This window comes from Leuciscus leuciscus (genome assembly GCF_965113295.1).
Source record: "Leuciscus leuciscus genome assembly, chromosome: 2".
NCBI classification, from domain to species: domain Eukaryota; kingdom Metazoa; phylum Chordata; class Actinopteri; order Cypriniformes; family Leuciscidae; genus Leuciscus; species Leuciscus leuciscus.
The window spans coordinates 26,827,683-26,854,246 of record NC_138726.1 but is presented as its reverse complement, the minus strand read 5'-3'; the positions used below and the strand labels follow the sequence as shown (position 1 = coordinate 26,854,246).

The 26,564-nt window shown below is 36.5% G+C and overlaps 2 protein-coding genes across 2 annotated transcripts in view; both read left to right on the top strand.

Moving 5' to 3' along the window:
* The window catches only part of LOC309492833 (USP6 N-terminal-like protein), a 34,345-nt gene extending 14,254 nt beyond the window's left edge, over positions 1-20,091 (top strand). Inside the window, exons 2-14 of the mRNA XM_082161883.1 lie at positions 5,750-5,823; positions 8,052-8,137; positions 8,934-8,973; positions 10,379-10,459; positions 10,775-10,882; positions 11,977-12,086; positions 13,220-13,268; positions 13,344-13,464; positions 14,036-14,130; positions 14,270-14,335; positions 16,074-16,173; positions 17,102-17,254; positions 17,944-20,091. Of these exons, the coding sequence (XP_082018009.1) occupies positions 5,758-5,823; positions 8,052-8,137; positions 8,934-8,973; positions 10,379-10,459; positions 10,775-10,882; positions 11,977-12,086; positions 13,220-13,268; positions 13,344-13,464; positions 14,036-14,130; positions 14,270-14,335; positions 16,074-16,173; positions 17,102-17,254; positions 17,944-18,692 (1,824 nt within the window). The 5' untranslated portion in view covers positions 5,750-5,757 and the 3' untranslated portion in view covers positions 18,693-20,091. The remainder of the gene's footprint in view (positions 1-5,749; positions 5,824-8,051; positions 8,138-8,933; positions 8,974-10,378; positions 10,460-10,774; positions 10,883-11,976; positions 12,087-13,219; positions 13,269-13,343; positions 13,465-14,035; positions 14,131-14,269; positions 14,336-16,073; positions 16,174-17,101; positions 17,255-17,943) is intronic.
* A 2,715-nt stretch (positions 20,092-22,806) lies between these two features.
* The window catches only part of b4galnt4b (beta-1,4-N-acetyl-galactosaminyl transferase 4b), a 117,717-nt gene continuing 113,959 nt past the window's right edge, over positions 22,807-26,564 (top strand). Inside the window, exons 1-2 of the mRNA XM_082161845.1 lie at positions 22,807-23,399; positions 23,666-23,875. Coding sequence (XP_082017971.1) covers positions 23,731-23,875 — 145 coding nt within the window. The 5' untranslated portion in view covers positions 22,807-23,399; positions 23,666-23,730. The remainder of the gene's footprint in view (positions 23,400-23,665; positions 23,876-26,564) is intronic.

Here is a 26,564-nt window from a genome sequence, read left to right as displayed (position 1 = left end):
AACTGTCAATACAATATCAAACATTATTTCATTATGTAATGTACAGCAGAATATGAACCTTAATGTTTGTTGATGACATCAATCACAGTTATTATATAATGTTACAGTATTTAATTTGCTGTTTGAACTTTTTAACATAAACATAAAATCTGCACTGCCATAAAACATATGCTTCAGATTTTGAGACTCTATTCTATCCTTAGTGTCCATATTTTTGGAGGCCAGTGGGCAGTGATTTCTAGGTCAGGCTTGGAGTTCCACATCCAGCTGGGAAGATTTTCAGCAGAAAGGCCTGTCATTCCATATACTAGTGAGAGCTGAGACAATTAGAGAGCCAACCGTTAGACTCCAGCTCTCTAGAGAAATGGCTATTTATGGCACCTTGTGTAAGATCTATGCCTGCAGGTCAACATTTTCCCTTGTATTTGACTCATAAATAGAGTTTATTTAAATAGAGTTTACAGCAGTCAGGCCTAAAATGGAAAGTCCAGATGAATTTTTTTTACACTGACACAAGTGATCAAATACAAACCCCACCCAGTCTCCATTCAAACAAGAACACAATGTCTTGGCCTAATTTCTATCATGCTTGTTTCTCAGAAATAACTGAAACTAAACTGCTTGATCCAGTGAATTGAGGAACTTGCCTCTGTTAAACCCTTTTTCATTCCGTGTTTAATAACAGGAAGAAATTGCGAAGAAAAAGTGGATCACAAATGTTTTTTTCCTTTTTTTGGGGCAGGCAGTTTATGCAAAATCCATTTGGTTTAGTGCCCCTTTAAAGATTTTCTATAAAACTTTACACACTGGATTCTGTTGTTTCAACAGATGTTATTAATTATTTTTTTTACTGTCACTAATGTTCTTTTCAGCTGGAAACTGCAGTGAATTGTATGTATAGGTAAGTTTTTCAAATGAGCTTAGGTGGAATCTTATTGAAGCTTCACAAAAAAAAAGAAAAAAAAAGAAGATATTGGCACACATGAGTATGAAGGGGATACAAGCCCATGTTTTGCCATATTTGCCATATTGTACAATATTTAGAAATAGTGTACTATAAACAATTCTCAGTCATTGCAGTATCCCTATTGATATTAGAATGATCTATAAGTAATAAATCCAGCAGAATGTAAGTCTTTTCAGTACTGTCAGCTGATTGGTCTGTATGAAATGCTTGCTCGTCATTGTGTCCAATAATGCATCCATTTCTCTCTTTCTTTGAAACGGGGATGGTACGAACAACGACCAACAGAGCTACTAAATACATTTTTCATTGTTCATTCTCAAGTCAAACGCAGCAGCCCAAGCTTAAAAAAGCAGATTGTTTTCACATCACCATGTTATATTCAGGATTATTTAAATAATATTGGATCCAGGTTCTTCTGATTGACTCTTGTCCCTCCTTTTGGGGACTGTCATCTATCGCATCAATCAAACAGTCCTCAAGCCCCTGAGAAAGCATCTGCCGTTGCATTGCTGATAGTACCTCACAATGAGAGGCCATGTAAATGCATTTGCAGATGACTTGTGCAGATGACTTGTGGGGTTTTGCAGGGATTTGAAGATGTGCCACCATTCAATGAAAATACAGCATTTCAATTATAATATTTTCTTAGTAGATGTTTGTAATACATTGAGGAAGAATCAAAATTGTGTGTATGCTACACAGGTAAAATAATACATTTACATACATTGTAAAGGCATATCAGCAAAAAAAAAAAAAAAACCTTTCCTGTTTAACTAGGGTTAATGAAAAAGTGAAAATAGTTATCTAAAACATTATTACTACTATTCTTGGTGCATTTTAAGTGGACATCAGGGAAAAAAGTATGATGTGGCCTAAGGCATACAGAGATAGATTATATTAGGCAATGGTAAATGTAAGAAATGAAAATAAAGCTAGGTTAAGTCTCTGTGACAGCCCAACAGATTAGACCAGGTTAAAAACTGTACGCACCTTCACAAAGAAACTGACATAATTGCATATCAAAAATGAATTATATATTCCTCTACCCATAAATCTAATGCAATATAAATTACTATAACATATTCAATATAAATATTCCACATTTCTGCCCAAACCATGGTAAATTACTACAGTAAATGTTTGTAAGGGTGGTGATTAGGGGATTTAAAGTCTTCTAATTTCGTTCATGGCACAATGTTTCTCCTGCTTTCTTCATCAGACTTGTTGGGAATTTTGAGGCTGTTTCATCCGATTTAATACTAGTTAAATCATCGATTTGTGGTTTGTAACAGAGAGGTGTCTGTCGAATCGAAACGCTTCCCACTGGTTGTCACAATGCTATTTAATAATAGTGTCCGGGACCGGGAGTAAACGCAACTCTGTGCTGGGCCGTACTGAAACAACTAGCGAAACAACTGAAAGCAGTGCTATTTGTTGTTACTGTACTGACCAAGAAAACGCTTCAGATTATTCAGTGACAGAGTGGTCCGAACGAATCTGAATAGTTTCAGACCGTTATGCAAGCGTGTTTAGAAAGAATTGAATGCTTCAGTGGAGGAAAAGCAAGCAAGCAGGGTTGTAGCAATGAAGAAACTGGGTGTCAGGATGAAGTTGGAGCAGACAATGGAGTGGAAGGTCTTCTGGCTGGATATCAGCAAATGGAACCCTCAGAGGATCAAGGTTTTGATTCAAGGGGTGTACAACGTCCTCCCAACCTGTTTGTTTGGGGCAAGGTACTCCAGCATGCACCCTGCTGGCTCTCTTGAACACATCTTGAGCAGTTGCTCCTGGGCAATGGCCGTTATCGCTGGTGACACGATCAAGTCCTCAAGACATTAGCTGAGGCAATCAGCAGGGGGATTAATGAGAGCAGAAGCACCAACACTTCAGCCAGGATGATTGCAAAAACAACCCTGGTAGCTTGCTCTACACAGCACGAGACTGGGTGATGACAGTTGACCTGGATAGACAGCTGAAAATTCCAGCACACATCACCCAGTCCATGCTTAGACCAGACATCATATTGGTCTTGGAGTCTACAGCTTATCCTACAGGAGCTAACTGTGCCTTGGGAGGAGAGGATGGAAGAGGCACAGGAGAGAAAAAGGGCAGAAGTATGAGGGACTGCTGGAGGCCTGCTGCTGGAATGGGTGGGAAACCAGGTGGATGACAGTGGAGGTGAGTTGCTGAAGATTTGCAGGTCCTTCCTTCAGCAAGGCTTATTGAATGCCGGGAATAACTGGTGCAAGCCGGAGAAGAGCCATCAGCAACAGCATGGAGGCTGCAGAGAGTGCATCAAAATGGCTATGGCTGAAAAGGGGTGACATGTGGGGATAGTAAAATGCCACTTGGACACAGGCCAAGGCTTGATTAAACTCAGTCGTGTCGCCTGGAAGAGGGTGTCTGTTGAAAGACCCGAAACACCCAATAACGCCGGGAAACAACACTGATGATGTGTCCAAGTTTGTGCATCAGAGGTTGTGTGAATAACTGAAAACATATGTTATAATGAATATGGTATGTTGGATCATTAGACCGAGCACTTGTACTTTCAGAATGACAATTTTGAGGGTTATAATCTGGGGTTTCATCACATATTGCATAACCTAAGCTTTTGCTGCTTGCTGCAAAGGTGGCAGATGACGACACTGCTTTCCTCAGGAGAAGGAAGGATTTCAGCACTTATCCTTAGGGATGTGGATTAGGGCGTTTGACAGATTATCATCTTGGTTTATGTAAGTTTGGGATCAGGCCAGCTTATCCAGATTTCAGATCAGTCTCTTTGAAGGTGACTCTTTTGTTTATGGGTTAACAAGAATTCACAAAACTGATAATATTTTATTTTTTATTGAAACACCAAAATTATGTTTTACTCCAATTTAATATAAACATTCAAACTGTGGCTGTAATAAACAGTTTTTGTGATACTTGATTTATTCAAACATAGTCTACATTAAATTAATATATAATATCAAAATGCTCCTCTCTTTTTTTCTAGCTAACTAATGATCTGTGAACTTTGAATGGCTTTCCTGAGGAAATGTAACATTATGGGGCATATTGTTTTTGTGGCATAAGCTCTTTATTTTTTGTCTGTAAATATTGTTTGGATTATTTGAAGGCTTTGGGAGCTTTGCAGAGCACTACCTTTACACTAAAGTGTTGTTGTGTTGCATTATATCATCTGACATGTTTTTAATATTTCTTATGGCTAGGCCATGATCTGGACTACCTCAGCTGCCATTTTAAACCATTTTTAAAACTGACATAGAGAGTGATTTTAGTGAGAGGATATACAATGTAATATAATGCCAGGAGGCTGAAAAAAATTTCCTTTAGTTTTACAAACTGTGGTATCGGTTTTGGAGTAAATTATTTTCTCATTGAGTAGTACAAAATTCACAGGCACATAATTATTTCCTGTAGTTCTGCTAAAGTCATGTACGCATACTCTATCTCAAACCATTATTGTTCCTGATGATGCCTTTAACCACTTACTATCAGTTTTTTATGAAACACATAGATCAGCTTCTCTGTTCACTTGTACTTGCGTCAGCACTTATCAGCTCTATGATTGCAATAAGCTTTAAGTTGAAGAAACAGTGAGAGTGATGGAAAAAATGGGAAAGGGACAGATGAGAAGGCCATAATAATAAAGATCAGTATGGTATATTTATTGACACCTGTCAGGAGTGTCCTGTCTAAATACATCAGGAAATGTCATCAATGATACTGTACAAACAAAACAGATGCGCTTGTTGTTTTGTTAATTTGGGTATGAGGGGCAAGTGACTTGTCATTAAGATAAATACTTAACTGTGTTTTTGTCTCTCCTGCTTATTGAAGATTTAAATGCCAGATGGTATGTTTTGGTGATGGGATAGAAATATTGAATATGACATATGATGGCATGCCATGGAACGCTGTGTCCTAGGGTGGGTGACTGTGTTTGTCAGTTTCTATTTTTGTGTGTGTGACAGACTCAGCAGACACACAGCACTCTCAGACAGCTGAAGCCTGGCGGGAATCTTTGTTCCCTTCCTGTGGCTCTGAGGTTCCCATGGGGATAATGTTTCTGAGACAGTCAAGGCCTTTATATGACCAACTGGATCTTCAAAACATTATGAGCGCTCAGGTTGCCAAGTGCCAAAAAGATCTGATTTTGGACCAGTTCCTCAGTCTAAATGATGAATATGTTGCGCTCATGAGCAGTCTAGGTTTGGTTCTGTATTACTGAGCTTTCCTCATAGGGCAAAGTGACTATAGGGTTGGGTATCATTTGAATTTTAGCGATTCTGATTCTGCTTATCATTTCCAATTCTTTTTGATTCTAGTAAGTAAAAATTTAGTCAAACATCTTTATCAAACATATTTATTGTGTCTTTTGGCAAAATGTTTTGTTGCAGCTGATTTCCATGAACAAAATCAACAGCTTACAAAAAATCAGCAGCCTAACCAACTTATCGGCAATGCTTTTAGCGTTTTCTTGCGCTTGAAAACGGTTTGAAATCACATTAAAATGCACACACAGGAATCAATAAGCGGAATCAAACATTTTATTTCATTACAAATTTCCGATTCCTGACCTTAAGTATCCAATTCCAGAATTGGAATCCATTTTCGATTCCTAACCCTAAAAGTTACCCTTTTTAATACTGATCTTTACAAACATTTAGCCCCCAAATAAAACTTAACATATCTGTCTTCCAGCCTGTTCAGTTTTTGTCAGTATTCTTTTTTTTTCCCTTGTCATTAATTGTTTTTTATGTGATGTATTTCTAGATATTGACATGAAGAAGGACATAGAGGTGCTGATAGCAGAGGAACGTGCTGAGATCATCTCTAAATATAATAAGGTAAATTGTGCCGTTTACTCTCACTTTTTTTTATCAGATATTCACTGAAAAAGAATGAATACTGTGATACTTTCTGTAACTTATTCAAGTTTGCCTTTTTCCTTTAATGTACAGTATGAGTTAGTAATAAAAATGTCTGTTCCAGAATTGTGATTAAAGTTCATAAGTGAGTAAATTAATACTTTATTCAGCAAAGATGCATGGCATAGATCAATAGTGACAGTAAAGTTATGTATGATGTTACTTAATGTATCAATGTTTTAAGCAGCACAACTGTTTACAACATTTACACAAATAAGAAATGTTTCTTGAGCAATAAATCAGCATATTATAATTATTTCTGAAGGATCATGTGACACTAAAGACCGTAGTAATGATGCTGAAAATGCAGCTTACCATCACAAGATTAAATTAGTTACATTTAAAAATATATTTTTTTTTTACAGTATTTTTGATTAAATAAATGCCGCCATCCTGAGCATCAAACACTTTAAAAAATCTTACCAACCACAAACTTCTGAACACTAGTGTAATGATTAGATTTTGAAGATGTTTATGCTGAGCATTAGCTTTTATTAGCTGGGAAATGTATTATTGTACTGTAAGTTGCTGTATGAATTTTGAATGTTGTAGATGTTGTTTATTTTGCACTGTGTTGTCTACCTCTAACCTTTGAGGTCGTTCACATGTGCTATGACCTTTGTGGCTGCTGAGTCGAGTTCACAATACATATTGTGGTAAGGAAAACTCAATTAGATATGTCAAGAGGGAATAAAATGTTGGGAGGTGTTAAAGGCAGTTTTATGTGCTAGTGCAACAGACAGAAGATTTTTTTGTACCAACAAAGTGTTTGTGGTCTATATGGATGACATGGTGATCAATTTGACCATGGCACATCATGACATTCTCTAACAGACTCATTTGAAATTGGGGGAATACTGAGACTATAATCCCTTGCTGTCTGTCACACATCACTGGTTTCCACTCTTCTCTCCACCATGGGGTTGAGAAGAGGGCAGGAGAGCAGCAGCCATCTCCCCTCAGGGAATCAATCCACACCAACTGGAAAAGCTTTTAAACGTCAGCTGCACTCAATGGCATTGGTTTTATGACAAGAGTTGGGACACATTTGTTTGTATTTAGTCATTTCATTAGGATGTTTTGCGAGCCACAGAGAAGTGTGTGGAGAGCTGTGTGCTAGAGAGAATATTGCTGCTGTCGTTTTCCACAATTGCATCGACCACTCGGCAACACATTAAAAATGACAAGTCCCAGCACATAACTGCCACTTATAACACACAAACAAAATGAAAGCTTCAGCTCGACTATTAGAAATGTTTCCCCTGTGTTACAGCCGGCTCTCAGGCTGCAACAAAAAGGAGACCAGACGCGACAATTCTTAGCAAAACGTTTATTATAACCCAAGAAGAACAAACATAAGCATAACATAATGAAGAGATGAATCAGGGTCGGGCAGGACACTCAGCAAAAGCGCAGACCCACTAACTCCAGACCGGAGACCAAACGCCCAAAAGCCAACTTCCCGAGCAGTCTCCACCACATTTATTCAGCATCCAACAAGTGTCAGGTGTGTCGGCCACGCCCCCTCCATATGGCACCTAAAAACATACACACCAACCACACACACACGTACGTACAGCCTAGGCTGAGACGTCACACCTGTATTACAGTAGATGCATCACTGGGGTGGGATGGAGACAAAAACAGTCATGGCAAAAAGGGATGAGGCATAGATTCAGATCACCGATGTACACATTTTTGATAATGTAGATATTCAGTGAAATGACAAGACATTTAATATGAACCCATTGAGCAAAAATGTGTTGCATATTATATTTATTTGTTTTATTCAAATTCTTTTTTCAGTTTATAAAAACTGCAACGTGCCCAAGTGTTTAAAGTAACATTTCTTTACAGATTTACTGCTGCCATGATCACTAGAAAATTCTAAATTTATTTCATATTCATAATTAATAAAATGTAATTATATCATAGCATAGCATTCAATGTGTTATTACATTACCATTATTTATATAATTATGAAAATAATATAATCACTCACGAAAGTCTAGAACTTCAAAACTGTTGCCTTTAAAGATGCTTAGAAGTGGCCTGGAATTGGAGGAACAGTTGCACCTTTGATAAACTCTACAAAGTCTGTGTACAAATTAGACAAAATAAAGTATTGGCTTATGTGTGTATTTCAGGGTAGAGAGGCAGGGGTTCAGATCGATCCTTGGGAGGATGCAGACTACAGCATATACAGAGTTACGGATCGCTTTGGATTTCTTCAGTAAGTCCTGGGTAAAACCCAGCATTCAGTTTCCTTATTGTCAAGTGAAACATGCATTTACTCATACTGTAAGCTCTTAAATCCCTGTAAAGCTATTTTTATTTTGTCTGAAACAAATTGTCACTCATAATGACAGTGTCATTTTTCATTCATTGCATTTTTTATCAGCAAACATTGTCTGTCAGCATATGTAAACATAAAGCAGCGATTTAAGACTATAATGCTGTTGGAAACAAATTAGTTTTCACTTATAAGGCTTTGCAAAGTTTGGATTTACAAGACATACACTACTATTTAAAAGTTTGGGGTCTGTAATATATATTTATTTATTTATTTTGAAAGAAATTCATATTTGAATTCAGGAAGGATGCATTCAATTGACAGTGACAGTAAAGACAAAATGTTACAAAATGGTTTATTTAAAAACTATTTTCTTTTGAGTTTTAAAAATCGATAATAAGAAATGAGCAGCAAATCATCATATTAGAATGATTTCGGAAGGATCATGTGACGCTGAAGACTGGAGTAATGATGCTGAAAATTCAGCATTTCTCTTAAAGGAATAAACTGAATTTGGTAAGTTTGAGATTTAAAAAAAAAAAATCTAACAGACCCTAAACTTTTGAACGCTAGTGTACTTTGCGGTCTGAATCAAACACATCTGACACACAACCTCAGTACTAATTACAGAGGGTCTACTCAGGGTCTAAACCTAATGCCATCCAGACTGGAATGTTTGTGATTGTATGATAGTATTAGTTGGTATAGTGTTTTTACCTGTTTGTTTTTTCCACAGTGAAGAAGAATTACCCACACCCAGTGCCATTGAAGAGAAGGTAATGTAGACATACACAAATTAAGCATGTAAATATAGTATACAGGTGATGTACATTCAAACAGCATGCGAAAATACTATTAAAATAGTATTTTGTAGAATGGTGGGAAAGATGATATTCACAGACAGAAACACAAAAGAAAACAAAGGATCACAGACTGAATCAGTAGCAATGTGGAGACTCTTTTGTAAACAGGCTTATGGTGACCTTCAGACATGAGCGTTTAGTATACAAGAGTGTGTGGCAAACACAGCTGGACTGTCTGGAGGTGTGTTCCCATGTGACATTCACAGCGTGGAGGTGGCCGATGCATTTTCCAGCTGACATTTGTGCAGTCGTGTTGTGGCACATAAAGGTTAAACACTAAGGGTGGAAAGAGTGAAAGCTGTCCTCAGAACAGATGTTAATTGCAGCAGGGTGATCTGAATTCCTGTCCTGTATCTAATCCCGAAGTACTTGTACGAGGAAAGAAATATTACTTAGAAAAAGAAACAGGAGGGTTGTTTGTGTCATGTAGCAGATATTTATACTCATACCTGTCTGTTAAAGGAGAACTCCGGTCAATTTTAACATTCAGCTCATTTTTTTGTAAATTTGGAGTGCTGTCAGTACAGAGAACAACGACAAAAATCGTTGTTGCCTACACCATGTTATCCTCTTTTTAAAATTTGCACCCTGTTGACTTCAATGGGGCTAATTTTAAACCTGCTTTTAGCCTCTTAACATCCTTGATGTGTCATTACAAGTGCCCAGCCATTGTGAGTGATTCCTTCAGAGTGAACGCGGTGAATCTGACTGCAGTAGATATGAAAGATATGAATAAAAATGATGTTAATTCAGCCAGCGCACATACCTGTATTTACATCCTGTTTTCGGCCGAAGTCCACAGTAGTCAATTGTCGAGTTCACGCGCATAGGTTATCACGCGCGTGAACTCGACAATCGACTACTGTGGACTTCGACCGAAAACATTGAAGTCAACAGGGTGCAAATTTTAAAAAGAGGATAACACGGTGTAGGCAACACCGATTTTTGTCGTTGTTCTCTGTAATGACAGCACTCCAAATTTACAAAAAAAATGAGCTCAATGTTAAAATTGACCGGAGTTCTCCTTTAATGGACCTAAGGATTATAAGCATGTGATATGCACCATATACCACTGATGACATATTCTTTCAGCTTTTTATTTTTATTTTTAATTTGTATTTTAAGATAAAATAAATAAAAACATTTTTTAATCATCATTATCTATTATTATTATTAATTATGATGATGATGATGGTTGATGTTTAAAAAAATATATAATTTAAACATTTAAACAGAAATGAAACATTTATATATATATATATATATATATATATTGCAAATAATTTTTCATCAGATCTCATTGTTTTCCCATGTGCAGCAAAAACAAGTGGAGATTGAGAGGGTGCAGAAATGGCTGAAGATGCTGAAGAACTGGAACAAGTACAGGAACAGTGACCGGGTGAGCTTCACATACAGAGGTTGCAATCATTCATCTGAAAATAATGATATATTATTTATACTGTACAAATTCGATCCACTAACCCTAAACCTACCCGTCACAGAAACGTTTTGTTCTGCATTTATACATTTTCTTAAAACATCACTTAGTTTGATTTATAAGATCAAAAATGTCCCCACAAGGACAAGGATTTTGTATATTTTGCTATGTTTGTGCAGACAATTTGTCCCCATAACATAGAGTATACCTAAACCACACACACACACACACACACACACACACACACTTGCACTTACTCCTGGTGTCTTTGTGCAGATGATTAAGCGGGTGTATAAAGGCGTCCCACTACAGCTGAGAGGACAGGCTTGGGCCCTGCTACTGGATGTCGAGCAAGTAAAGAGCGACAATGCAGGAAAATATGAGGTAAGGGAAAAAACATCCATGCATACACATTCCCACGCAATAGCTCCTATGGACACTATGTAGCCGCGAGTCTCTGCTGGCCTAAAGCCGGGTGTTTGGTGAGAGTGGGATTACTGGAGTGGTGTTGTGGTAGAGCTATTTCAAAGGGATTAGAGTGTGATCTGAAAACAGACAGATGGCTGATATATGGCATGGAAAACGATAGGAGAGAACAAAACACAAGCTAAACAAACCTTCAGAGCTGCTGAGATTTTACAACTAGCAGGAAGTATTTGTAGCCTCCACCATGTCGCTGAACATGGTACCCCTGGTATTGATATACAGTTTTTTGTTTTTTTTTGTTTTTTTTACACAAGTAGCTTCGTAAATGCATTACACAGCTGTCCTGAATACTTGATTCTGATTGATATTTAGCAGTATTTAATGGTCAAATATTTTTTTGTGTAATGACCTCTAAACTGTATACTTACAACACGACCTTTGAAGAAGTTAATACTTTTTTAAGCAAGGACCATTAAAAAAATCTATTAATTCATCAAAGTATAGACATGTTACATAAAATGTAATAAATAATGTTACAAAATATTTCTATTTAAAAAAAATGCTTTGTTTCCTATTTATATATATATATATATATATATATATATATATATATATATATATATATATAGACAGGAAAAACTGTATCACAGTTCCCACAAAAATATTAAGTAGTTTTCAACATTGATAATGATAAATGTTTCTTGAGTCAACATATTACAGTGATTTCTGAAGGATCATGTGACACCGAAGACTGAACTAATGGATGCTTTGCCATCACAGAAATAAATTTCATTTGAAAATTTATAAAAATTACAGTTAACAGAAAACAGTTATTTAAATTGTAATACTATTTCACAATATTTGTTTTTAACTGTTTTTATCAAATAAATGCAACATTTGAACGGTAGTGTAAAAAATCGTGGCAAAATAAACTACTAATATCACATAATAATTAAACCTAGAGATGTTTGTCTTCTAATGTCATCTTGTAATGTACGGTAGTATGTCAAAGATGAAACTGTTTTTGATAAAGCCGTTTGGTTGGTTGACAGAGAATGAAGGAGCAAGCCCAGCTGTACTCTCCCGAAATCAAACAGATTGACCTTGATATCAACAGGACCTTTCGAAACCACATCATGTTTATGGATCGATTTGGTGTAAAGTAAGTAAAACACACATGCATTCAAATGTGCAATGATGAGATAACTTTAATTACTGTAGATGCATCGATGCATTGCAGCTCTGCTTCTTCTGCTCGGTTCTGTTCTCCTCCTACTCGTTCAATAAAAACACTTATCTTATAATGCTGCTCAGTGATGTAACATTAGCATACTTACATGCTGCCACTATATGTAATATATGTACACTGACAAATCACCGTCATTTGCAGCTTTGGAGCATTTAAAACACTTGACCTAGAACAGATTTTTCCCACAGGCTTTCAGACTACACTAGTTTACCATGACTCAGCTCTTGAAACTTCACAGGACAGTAATGGCTCATAAATGGTTTATCTGAGTGTGCCTGAAGAGATCACATGCAACCTGTAACAAACTGCCCACTTCCACTTTTATATATTAGTATATGGAATTTATTGTCTTCCTATGGAATTTTCATACAGTTCTCATATAGGAAACTTTGTACTCGGAGGACTGATTTCAGAATCAACTAACACCCTGTCCCAAATGGCATCTCAGATTATGTGGACTTCACAGAAGTGAAGGCTATGAGACCGCAAGTCCAAACCAAGTGTGCCATTTGAAACAGGCTCTAAGATTTGACCATAAAACACAGACACATTTACAAAACAGAGACCATGTATATGTTTATTATTAAATTAAATTACAAATTTGCTCAAAGATTTCTTCCATCGGTTTTGTAAGTGTGCATCAAATATTCTGTATAAGAGAAATATAAAAAGGCAGAGTGGATGTTCATCAACATCTTGCTCTCTATTGGCTGCTTCTGCAGACAACCTCTGGAACTGGTTTCTCGATTTTGAGAGCTTGTTCCCCCAGCAGGCCAGAAATGGGAGTGATGTCACTGAGGATTTAATAGATTGCAGGCTTTAGAGAGCCAAGTGGAAAGTCTTGCTCATCTGAAGGGTGTCATTAATGCTCACACATGATGGGAGGGGCTCCACTGTAATTTGAAGGAACAAATGCATCTTTGTGGGAAAATATGGATGTTGGTTTGTGTGTTGTTGATGTGTGTTTGTATCACCGATGATGTGACATTCAGTAAAGTCAGCAACACGAGAGTTTGAGCCTGAGAACTCTGTTTTTCTCTTCACAGGCAGCAGTCTTTGTTCCATGTGCTCACTGCATACTCTGTTTACAATACGGTAAGTGTGCAATCACATCCATGGTTAATAAAGAGATGTTACATAATAGCTGACTTTGTCTGTTCTTGTCTGCAGGAAGTGAGTTACTGCCAGGGCATGAGTCAGATTGCTGCCATTCTGTTAATGTTCATGAATGAAGAAGATGCATTCTGGGCTTTGTCACAGCTCTTAACCAATCAGAAACATGGCATGCATGGTGAGCTCTTCTCATTTATTCTGCTTGTGGCTAAGAATTTTAATGTTGATTTAATTGCTAGCATATTATATAAGCTTCATAAGACTTTATGACATAAAGCACACTTCTGTTCAATAATTATTATTTTTATTTTTTGTGTGTATGTGTGAAAGTCTCTTATACTCACCAAGTACTCACAATATTGTGAAATGTCATTACAGTTTGAAAATAACTATTTGAAAAAATATGTATTTTAAATTCTTCAATGTCACATGAATCTTTAGAAATCATTTTAATAAGCTGATTTGCTACTCAGGTAACATTTCTTATTATCATTATTAATGTTGAAAACAGTTGTGTGTCTTGATGAATAGAAAGTTCAAAAGAACAACTTTTTTTTTATAGAAATACTTTATAATATTCTACATCTCTTTACTGCCACTTTTGATCAATTTAATAAAGTATTTATTTGTTTCAAAAAGAAAAGTCTTATTGACCCTAAATTAAATGCATAACACTTTAGAATGTAGGTTTTTTTTGTTGGTCTTCTGTTGGGAAATTTTTTTCATACTTGCACATTTGCCCATCACAGGATTCTTTGTTCCCGGATTTCCCAAACTTCAGCGTTTCCAAAACCACCATGACCAGATTCTCTCCAAACTTTTACCCAAACTGAAGAAGCATTTGGTAAGATTGCTTTGGCAGACACAATACTGCAAAATGTACTCAGAACCTGTAAGATTAGTTAAGTTAAATAGTTTCTCTATTGCTGAGTTCTCTTCTTTTCTCATTCCTTTTTTTTCCCATTTACATGCACTCCCATCAGGATAAGGAGCAGATGTCCTGTGGGATTTACAGCACTAAATGGTTCCTCCAGTGTTTTATTGACAGGGTACGTGTTTGATCTTAGCAGATGCATTGTAACCTAACTGACAAGTGTGTTATGTATGCAGTGACTAGTAGATAGATATACATGCTCAATCATATGCTAAGCTTAGTCATCAAAGCCAAGGAAATGATATATCAGCTGTGTGTATATTAAAGTGTCTGATCAGCTCACTGCAGACAATCCTAAAAGTGGTGAGTCAGAAGCCAAACGGAGGTGGAGTTTTGGCTTTATTTGAATGCAACTAGTGAGTCAGTGTTCTGATAGAAACCATAATTATCTTCCACCATCGAAGGACTGAAAAACATATGAAGAGGTGCTGGCAGTGAGACCTGCTCAGCCAAAAACTTCACCTTGAGGTGACAAGTGGACATTCAGATTTATACAGGCAGAGGTTTTGATTGATATTATAGATGTGGACACAGAAAGGGGAATTGGAATTGAGTGTCATAAGCAAAGCATTCATAGGGTCTGATCTTATAAAATGTGTAAAGGAGTCAAAACAGTGGCATGAATATCTCTATCACTCACACAAAGATCTGCTGCAAGGAAATGCGGTTCCGATGCCTTTACCGAACTGTGATAAGTATTCTATGATGAGAAAAAAACAGGTATGCTTGAGCATTCTGTTCATTTTAGAGTCACATCTTTGACATCACGTACTGTTTTTGGTTTGTTTACTTTAGATGTCTTTGGTCCTTGTTTTATTCATATTCCACTTATACCGCAGCAGATTTAGTTTGGTAGTGGACTTTTCTTGATCCACTTGTTTGGTGCGCACCACGCTAACAGCAATCACACCAGAGTTTGTTTAATCGAACCAGTGTGAACACAACCAATTTATATATAATAAATATTCATATTGCAGTATTGAAAGTCTAGGTCTATGTTAAGAGTACAACATTAAAATCTGTAAAGAGTAGTTCAAATAAATTATTAATAAATGGTAAATAATTCAAACTTAATTTTGGGGTCAGTAGGTTTTGAGGACATAAAAGTACCCACAGTTTAAGAAACGATAGATGGATGGATGGACTCACTTTGGTTACATGAGGAAAACAGTTTAGGCAGAGTGAGTGACCAATGGCCATGTCTTAAGTCAAACAAATTGTTATTGGTTGATGTTTGGCACAGTGCAATACTTTCCTAAGCTTCTGACCACTAGTTTCTGACATCCAACTTATTTGAATAACCTTAAATTTGATCAAAAACACCTCATTAGGTTCAGTACAGGCTGGTGATATATGTGACAGTCTCATTTGAAAATAGCTAATAAGTAGCCACAATACAGCATTGTAAAGCATGGGAATGTAGATAGAGGTTGGTGGACTTAGCGAAGAGGAATTAGGTTTCAAGAAAATGAAGGAAAGGGGTTGAAAGAAAGTGTTTCTTCCTCTCTTTTTCAGGGCCTCTTGATAGAGGGAGAAGTGTGCAATTAGCAGGCAGACAAGGGTGTTTCAATGTTTACTCTGCACATACACACAATCCTGTGGGTTTGGCTCTGGAGGAAAGAGAGCAGCCACTGTCAGCACTGCAGAATCCTGTCCAGCTCGGTTTCAGAGCTGTGCTTGTGGACTGGCAGGATCCTTGCTGAGGGAGATCAGCTTTAGAGCAACAGAGGCCCCAGTTTAAAACTGTATTTGAGAATGAAGATTCTACAGATTTATATTGACCATTATGCTGTGAGGGCCTTTGTATTGAGCTGCCGGTCTTAGTTCATCCACAAACATGTCACCTTTTCCAGACCCCATTCACTCTGACCTTACGTCTGTGGGATATCTTCATCCTGGAGGGCGAGAAAGTTCTGACAGCCATGGCTTACACCACCCTTCATCTCCACAAAAGTGAGTTCCTCTTTTTACAATACTAAATTAACAACAATTTTAATCCAAAGATCTCAAAATCTAGATCTCACATCCATTAAAGGGTTAGTTCACCCAAAAAGGAAAATTCTGTCAGTAATTACTCACCCTCATGTTGTTCCAACCCCGTAAGACCTTCGTTCATCTTCGGAACACAAATTAAGATATTTTTGATTAAATCTGAGAGCTGTCACACTCCTCCATAGGCTTCTAAGGGACTGAAACTTGCTGGCCCAGAAAAGTTATTAAAGAGATCGTTAATATAGTCCAAGTGACTACAGTGGCTCAATCTTAAGTTTATAAAGCGACGAGAATACTTTTTGTGCGCAAAAAAACACAAAAATAACGACTTTATTCCACTATTCATTTCCTTCTCTCTGGGCCTCGAGTTATTTCACGTAGTGTTTTAGCGCAGCGCTTCTGTGTTGTACGCCACACGCATCACACACATGACCAGCGTCGGCCAATAGTGAGCCTACGTGGTGACATGCAACACAGAAGCGCTGCGCTAAAATACTACGTGAAATAACTCGAGGCCCAGAGAGAAGGAAATGAATAGTGGAATAAAGTCGTTATTTTTGTGTTTTTTTGCGCACAAAAAGTATTCTCGTCGCTTTATAAACTTAAGATTGAGCCACTGAAGTCACTTGGACTATATTAACGATCGGATTTGTGTTCCGAAGATGAACGAAGGTCTTACGGGGTTGGAACAACATGAGGATGAGTAATTACTGACAGAATTTTCATTTTTGGGTGAAGTAACCCTTTAACAACTTCATAGTGCTTTTTACTTCATACCCTAAATAGACCTGATTGTCTTGACTTAAATTAAAACCTCTTAGCACATTATGGAAATCTAATGATTCTTCACTGTGAAATTAAAAACTTACTGTACCTTACTTATGTCCAGAACGTTTGCTTAAGATGTCTCTGGAGGACCTGAGAGAGTTTCTGCAGGAGAAGATAGGAGAGTCAATCTACCTCAATGATGACATTGTCATCGAGCAGCTTAAAGTATCTATGTCTGAACTTCGCAAAATGAAGCTTGACTTCCCACCACCAGGTTCAGCTATTTTATTTATATATCTAACTGCATGAATCTGTTCACTGTGTTCACTGTTCATCTGTTCACTGTGTTCACTGTTCATCTGTTCACTGTGTTGTCATTTGAATGTCTTTATCACTGTTAACTTAGAAGAGCTCAGTGTTAAACATACACCCTTTTTATCCCTCATATACAGAATGTGTAAAAGAATATTTAGTTTAGTTGACATAATATACAATTTTATAACATAATATAAAGTAATACTGTATATACTATACCATTCAAAAGTTGGGTTTAGCAAGGACACATTCAATTGATCAAAAGTAACAGTAAATACATGAATAATGTTACAAAATTGTTTTATTTCAAATAAATGCTAATTACTTTTAAACTTTCTATTCATAAAGGAATCCTGAAAAAAGTATAATGGAGCACATGCAGCACAATATTTTTAACATTGATAATATTAAGAAATGTTTCTTGAGCACAAAATCAGTATATTAGAATGATTTCTGAAAGATCATGTGACACTGCAGACTGGAGTAACGGCTCAGCTCTGCCACCACATGAATACATTACATTTAACAGCAAAATCTTTATTCAGGATCTGTATTCATTATATTATTTATTATATTTTTGGCCACAGTTTATGTAGGTCACCTACATTTTCCGTCCACTCTAGTTCATTATTATTTTTGTGTTCACAGCTAAGCCTGATGAGTTTCCAAGGAAACCACTGGGTCTGGAGCTGCCTGTAGTTCTGACTCCGGACAAAAGGCCCAAACCGAGCCCCTCAGAAGATACGCCCAACAAAGCCCAGCTCATCAAACGGCCACCAGCCTCTCTGCACATCTCTCTACTGCAGGAGTCCATTATGCTAGATGACAGCCCTCCACAGGACAAGAAGCCTTACAAAGATGGAGGCACTGGCAGCATGTCACCCCTCCCGTCACCCGACCCAGTTCTAGTGCACAGCCAGATTCCCCTCACACCTGACGGAATGATAGGAGCCCCTGAGGACGGCGGGGAATGGCCTCCTCCATACGAACCTCCTGTCCCAGAGATTAATAAGACCCAAAACCAACCGGAGCTGTACGATTCCATTCGTCCTCCAAATGTGGCTGAAACATCGCCTGGTGAAATGGCTTCACAAACATCTCAAAACTTGGAGCAGGACACTTCAGAGACAGTAGGGGGCAGTGTGGAGAGTGACTTACCCTCAGACAATGTTTCCATGCAGCATTCCAGTGTATCCAGCTCTGAAAATGGAGAGGTGGGAGATGATGAAAGTCAGAATATGGACAAATCTTCAGAGAGACTCTCCATATCGCCCAAAACATCCTCAACAGCCTGCGAGCAGTCACAGTTATCTGAAAAACCAATTCCCACAGTCCATTCAGACCCTCTGTTTCAACACCCAACCAGCCAACACTTGCCCAAGTCAGAGACATTTTAAGGCGCCAACTAACTTTTATTCAAGCGCTTTGCCAGTGTTCCTGTGGAAAGCATTATTGATAAAAGCAAGTATTTTAATATTTGACTTTTCAGCAGCTCAAGTTTGTTCAGGTTGAATCTGGACGAATTTGTACAAACATTACAGTTGGCACGTATGACCAAGATAAAGTCTTCATAAAAAAGTGAGCCGGCTCACTGTTAAATACACAACTCAGCATATAGTCAATTGTTTTATGAACAACTGCCTTCTGACTGTTCTTCCGGACTCTCTTAGTTGGATATGGTTTGCACAGAACCGTCACTTAAGAACACCACAACACCGCCAATGTCTGTGCAATTTCTGTATCCTAATATAATGTAATGGTATTAGCTGTAATGAAAAGACATGTTCTGAACCGCACTGCAAAATGACTGATTTTCAACTATAGTGATTTCTAACATTCAAAATCAACCAGTGGTTAATATGCTATGGCTTGACAGAATATTGTAATTATTTGTTATCACATTCCACTCCAGGTTAAATGACACAGTAGCTTACCCTTTCTGATAAGAAGGTACAGAGTAATATACTTGTAGTGTGTGGTAATTTTAATGGTCATAATCAAATAGGCTCCGTTTGTGATGTGAATTGTTTGTTGATATCAGCTTTATGGTAATTTTGCAGTCCACAAGCCAATATTTATAATTCTGATAGGGCAGTATGGCTCAAAACGATCTGGCACAGTTTCACTGAGACAGCTGCAATTTAACTTCCCATATAGAAAAGCTGATGACAATATTAAACATGGCCTTTAACAAGATTGAACCATATTTTTCTGGTCACCTCTAACCACAACTTTCTATACATTTGGTATTTGTACATTTTTCATTTGTGTGAACATTTTGTACATTTAGCTTTTTAGAGTATAGTATTTTAACGCTTATAGGATTTTGTATTTGTAAATAACTTTAATGTCAGATTTGCTTTCTGATGGCCTCATCTAGCATAAGCCTACTTAATAATAATAATAATAATAATAATAATAATAATAATTTGGTCCTGGAAGGCTGTACCCAGGAAGTGCTTCAGATTTATTTCAACTGGTTTAACAAACTCATGCTTTGAGGTTATGAATTGTTTTGCCAGATGATGTTTCTCATCATTAAATGACTAAACTAAAATTGTAATCTTAAACAGAGAAAATAGAATGGAAACAATGGAAATAAGTATTCTTAAGTAAAGTAATTATACAGTCATTAATTATCAAAACAGGCTCTCTAAGCATTTTTAAGCAGCTGTATTGCCTCTCAGAATAACAGTGTAAACCTATTGTGAGTCTGAAATGAGCAATGTATTGTTATTATTATGCCATTGTATTAAGACATTGATGGTTTTCAATTATATTACAGTGTGGACTCTGTCAGATGCCTCTCTGTAAATGTCATAGTTATCAGTTTTTTCCCAAATTCCAATATGTTTTCAGTACATTATTTGAGTTATGGATAGTGTACATTCCTTTTAAGGAGTTTTGAGAACTCCAACCAAAAGGCTTTGGTTTTATTCAGTCTGTATATAGTAAATATATACCTATTTAATTTGTTATTCTATGTTTGAATTAGATTTGCAGAAATAGAACTTTTCTAATCTGGTGTGGGTTGTTCAGAATTTTATTTTTTTTTTTAAACACACAATACGCCACTGCTCCGTATTACCACAAGAGGGCTCTGTAAACGAACTGTTTGTTTACAATGTATCCTCACTGATTCCTCATTCGCACTTCATCCCACGTTTTTAGTTACTTGTCATATTTTCAGCAAAAGATCAATAGCATTATAATCCATTTCATTATTCATTTCTTTTATGCATAGAAAAAAGTGTTCTGGTGAACTACATTGTAGGCGCAGCAATGTTTTAGATTTCCATCTCAGAGAACACGTCAGAGATTGATACCGCAGTGAGATATTTGCTAGCATCATCAGACTACCTGTAATATGAGTATCTTTCATGTCTGTTTCCTGCTCTCGGAGGACACTGACAGCATGTGGTGACACAGGTTTGTGTGATGGATGCCACGCCTTGGCAGATTGTGAGTGCCATACATCATAATTGAGCCTCAATGAGAGAGAGAGAGAGAGAGAGAGAGAGAGAGAGAGAGAGAGAGAGAGAGAGAGAGAGAGAAGGGCTGACAGAAGTAGAGCAGACGCGAAAAAGATGACACACCATCACTCATCTTCATAAATTGAGCAGGTATTGATGCGCTCATCTGTGCTTAGTTTTGCAATGCAACACTTTACCCTACAAAGGTTCTCGGACTGCTGCACTCATCTACTCTTACCCTTTAACTATGTTTGATCTGAAGAAGAAAAAAGATCACATTTAAAGATAAATAAAGATATAAAGCAGCTGGACTGGAAATCTTGTCAGTTCATATTCAGCTTTGATCTGATTTTGATCAGCTCCTGTGAACTGAGACAGAATCGACTCTCATGGTTGCTGAACATTAGCACTTGCACGCACCTCTCTTTCTCCTCCTGCTTTATGCCTGAGGTTATCCGTTTAAAGACAGTTTATCATGTGCCTTGGTTTCAGCATCCAAAACAAGGAAGACAGAAATCAGCTTTCAAAGGTTATGTGCCTAAAATAATAATCTCCAAAGGAAGCACCTTTAATCCTGACATACTAAGGGTTTTTCTAAAGGATGCTTTATTCAGACCAAGCTGTTATCCAGCCCTCCTCCATGAGCCTTAAATAATAGACTCTTCTGGTAGAGTTTTAGCAATGGTTCAAAACAGAAACTGCTGTAAATATCACCATATACCCACATACTGTACCTAAACTGACTTTAACATATAAAGAGATATCCATTTGGATAAATTAAGATGAACAATTCACTTGTTATTAGGATATTTCTTCACATTAGCTCTAACGCTTTGATAGACCTATGAACATGGCCTTATATGTTTTAATTTATTGTGCTGTGGTCATTTCCTCATGTTCTCAGGGGTGGTAGCCTACAATAAATATTTTTTTCACAAAAATAAGTGCTAAAATAATAAGATTTAAAAATATATTATAATAATGATATTCTAATGATGTAATTGTGTTTCTCATCATGGATACAGTCCATGTTTTTTGGATAAAAGGTGGATGTTATCCAAAAAAATAATATATATATATATATATATATATATATGTTTTATTCAAAAACTTTAAATACCACATCTATAATTAAAACATAGGCCTACTTAAATAAATTGTCCACACTGTTATGCAGGGATTTAATAATAGTTTATTAATATAAAAAAATAATGTTTGATTTAATTAGAAAATGATTATGTTAAGTGTGTCCCTTAAAAACGTTCTAATCTAAATTAAAAGTGAACTTTAAGATTTATAGTAGGCTTTATACAAAGCTTTTTGGCATACAATGAAATTACACTTAGCCTATATTTTATTTATTTTTTAAATAATAATAATAGTTATATAATAACTATTATATATATATATATATATATATATATATATATATATATAATTTTATTTTTTTAATATATATATATATCAGATTCTGATATATATATATATAAAAAAGTATTATATCAAAAGTTTAAATTAGAGGTCTATTAGGCTAGTATTACCTGGATTGGATATTGTCAGTCAATATTTTGAAAATGTTTCCATAAATAATAATAATTAAAATAATTGCCTAATATTATGATACTAATGCCATTTAGTTGTATGACTTTTGACAACTTCCCTTTAATAAACTTAAACTTGGTAGACTTTTTCATAACCCCAAACACTTTATGGTAGAAATCATGGCTCATCATTACTGAGCAGGGGTCTCAGTCTAAAGAAAGGCTACTTTACTCGGCCTCTGCATCAGGCTATACTTTTCAGAACAATTAGTGTACATGAAGATACAACATTTCCAAATAAGCCTAGGCTACCTTGCTTAACATAGTCCAGTTAATGTCTTTTTAAGAGTCGTAAACGTCAGTGTGTGAATGGAATGAAGGTGGATTCAACAATGCCCAGGGATCACTCTGAGGCTTTCAGGGAACGCGCGCTGTGAAGGCTTGCTCATGAAGGTAACAGCTCCCTCTATCATCAGAACAGACCACTGTTGAAAACCAGGATGCAACTATGGGATGCGGTCGGACAAGTGCGCTGATGCTGGGGGAATATTTCAGTTTTCTTTAATAGCAGAGAACACCAAAACAAAAAGGACTCAAAACAAGGATTTAGATGGCACCAGACGAAGATGTTTGCAGTCGATTTATTAAAGACTGTAAAACAGACCGGGAAAACAAAAGCGTGCTCGTGAATACCAGCGCGAGAAGAGGCACCGAGACAAACCCAGAAAACAGCGATGCTTTATCAACGCAAGCAGAGCTTTATTTGTTTTCATCGCTCTTCTTACAATAAACACGAGAATAATCCGAGAAAAACAGATAATTTAACACTTCCACTGTCTGCTCATCACATAACGCGCCTGGAGTAATGATTTGTGCTGAACTATAATGACAATAACAGACTTTAAGATGAAAACCTCCGTGTGAGACATATCGAAAAGGAAATAAGTGTGTAGCCTACAGTAAGTTTGTTCTGGTTGGACTCAAGTGAGCAGTCAAGACAGACACAGGACAGCGCAACATCAGCCAACACACATCTCCTGTGTTGACACCGGTTAGACATGCCAGTTTTATTGAGAAAAACACGTCTACGGTAAGTATTAATTATCAAAGCAATAATAACTGACTGTACACATAACCGTGTAAATGTCATTATAATGAATACCCTTTAGTACAGCAGATGCGGATGTGGCGGGGAAGTTTTGAATGTCATTGTAATATAAACATATGTTCATCAAGTATAAAGGAAACATTCTTTAGATGTTCATAATTTGCAAGTCTAAATCTGTTCCAATCTGCAAACTATTATCAGTATTGTGAGTGTGAAGCTGATCATTTCAACATCTTTTGAAATTCTAGCTGTACAAGATCAACACTGAAGGGCACCAGTCTGAATTTTCCACTGAGTGGGTGATGTTACTGTAATGAGGATGCGCTTTCCTCTGAAGAAGATCCGCAAGCAGTTTAAACTCCTTCTGCTGCTCGTTTTGCTTATGTTTGCCATTGGGTTCACGTATCTTCACATCAACCAAGGCAAAGCCATCAAACTCCACTTCAACTATGGGAAAGGTCAGTATGGATGATGGTGAACGTGATTTCACCAAGTACAACATGTTCCTGGATCAACATCGTTGTTGATCCTGGAACAACATTCCAATCAACCAATAAGATTTGAGGGACACGTTTATAGTTTGTCACTATAGGCTTACAACCAGTGTTTGGTGCTTCTATATCAGTGTTATTCACCTATATCATTCATTTCCCTATGATTTATGGATAGCTTATGGGTTAGGGTTAAGACTACATTTTCAGACATGAATGTTGTTCCAGGATCAACAAAATATGTAAAATATATTATATTTTACTTGGCAAAATCATGGTGACCGGATGACACTATAGCCTTGAACATTCTTATCAGCGAACAGTCAGGCCCATTGAAGCTTTAATAAACATATCCCAAATAACTTGGACAAAAATCTAACCATGTGAAGCTGACTGTGAAAAATGGACTATTCATAATTATCAATTCAATGTTTCTATTGGGTTTCAGGAGGTTAATGAGAAAGGCAGTACATTAAAATAGAGCTGTCCATTTCTTAAGCCATTGTATGATCTAAATGAGGATTTTTTCCTTCAGGTTAAAGTTTAATTATCTCTTATTTCTGCCCAGCGAACTGCTGATTATTCTCAAACTAATTTGTACTCTTGGTTGTACAACCATTAGTGTCATTTATCTATTTTAATTCCTTTTATAGCTGTTTTAATTTCCCTTGCTTTTATTTTGTGCTTAGTTTCTGTGCAAAGCACTTTGAATTGCCATAGTGTGATATTTTAATTCCTTTCTATGTAAAGCATTTTGAATAACTGTTTTAATTTTCCTTGCTTTTATTTTGGGATTATTTCTATTCTTTTCTGTGTAAAGCACTTTGAATTGCCATAGTGTATGAAATGTGCTATATAAATAAACTTGCCTTGCCTTGCCTAGTACTACAGATAAGACTTGAAGCGTCTCTGTGCAAAGATGATTTTCCTTTATGCTTTTTAAAGAGAAATTAAGTCTAACCCACAGGCACAATTTGATGAATGTCCTGAAAGGTACCAATTCAGTGACAAGAGTTCCCCTTCCTTTAGTTACTGTCAGGAATAATCACTTACCACACAATTATAACAGCACTAGTGACCTTTTTACACATTTTTCTTTTATAATTGGTGTTGTATGTGAATGCATAAGAGAGGTGGACGTAAAATGCTTTTTACATATCCAGACTTTTATAGTAGAAATGCATACATGTAGCATAAAATGTATGATATATAGTTAGAAATCATGAATTCCAGTGCTCAGACATTTTTATTCAGCTCACGATGTGTTGTTTCTTTCTTCTGCTTACCACTAAATAACATTGCATTAACTTAAAAAAAAAAAAAAAACATTTAAAATATACAAAGACGTTTTAGCAAGAGTAGTCTGATGTACATTATGATGTCCATGCATAATGCAGATTTCGGATGTTGTTAAATAGGTTGACCTGGAAAACTTATGATATACAATAATCAGCACATTCACTAATCAATATATATAAAAAGTTTAGTTTGAGATTCTGCGTTGGTTTCCCACATTAAAACACTCACACATTAAAACATTTTTGTTTTTTTTTCATACCACACCCACATCCTCTCTTATGCAAAAATGTCATATTTGCTCTGAGAAAATTTTGAAAACAATTTCTAATTTAGCATTCTAAAAAACTAAATTGGATTTTTTTTTAATCACAGTCTCTCATTAACGTTTACCTTGAAGCCATATGTCCTTTGTTATTAGAGGTGAAGTAATTGTTGCGGATTAGTTGATAAACCATGACTATTTGAGAGAGGAATACATTTGTATATTTCTAATTATAGCATAAAGGCTCTAGGCTTTTTTTTCCCCCTTGGTTTTCCACTGATTGAGATTTAAAAATGGAAGCTAGCTGCTGTGAATTCTGTGGCTGAAGTTGACAGGCAGAGAAATTAGAGGTACAGACTCTTTTAACCCATAGGTTAATGAAATTTGTGTTAAGCTTCTCTCAACACACAAGGTAATGCTTATGCAAATGGGTGTTTTGGACAGATGCCACAGTTATCTCAATTGAGACGTTCATATAGGTGGGAAGTAAGAGCGCTAATCTCTAAAGTCACTTCACCCGTTAGTCATTAGTCAGAGGGGAGGTAAACGTCTTGGAGGGCATGTTGATCTCTGTGGACAAAGGTCTTTTGGAGACACACTTGTTGCACAATTGCATTTATATACTGTGCATCTTGAATGCTAGTCTTTTCATTGGCGGAAGAGATCCTGCATTTGTGTTAAGGTGACTGAACAGTCCGTTGTCTGTTGACTTGGCTTGGGGCAAGGACACATGGAGCAGGTGGTCCACTCAGCACAAGACAGGAAGAGCATAAAACATGCAGATTTTGATGAGCATACTGCCAGTCAGAGAATTCAGGCAGAAGCACATTTTGAAATATGAAGTCTTATTCAAAATGACTACTTAGAAGAGACACTGGAATTTTTTTTCTTACAGTTATTCTTAGCTCAATGAGGTAGCCTATCATATGTTTACATATGTACATGCACTTTTTATGTGCAAAATATTTCTATAACAATTTTTATGAACAACTCAGTTTAAAAAAAAATGCATGTTATGAATTTAACTCCAGTAGTTAAAGTAATTTTATGTATTATAAAATTACATTAAACAAACAAAAATATGTTTGTCCAATC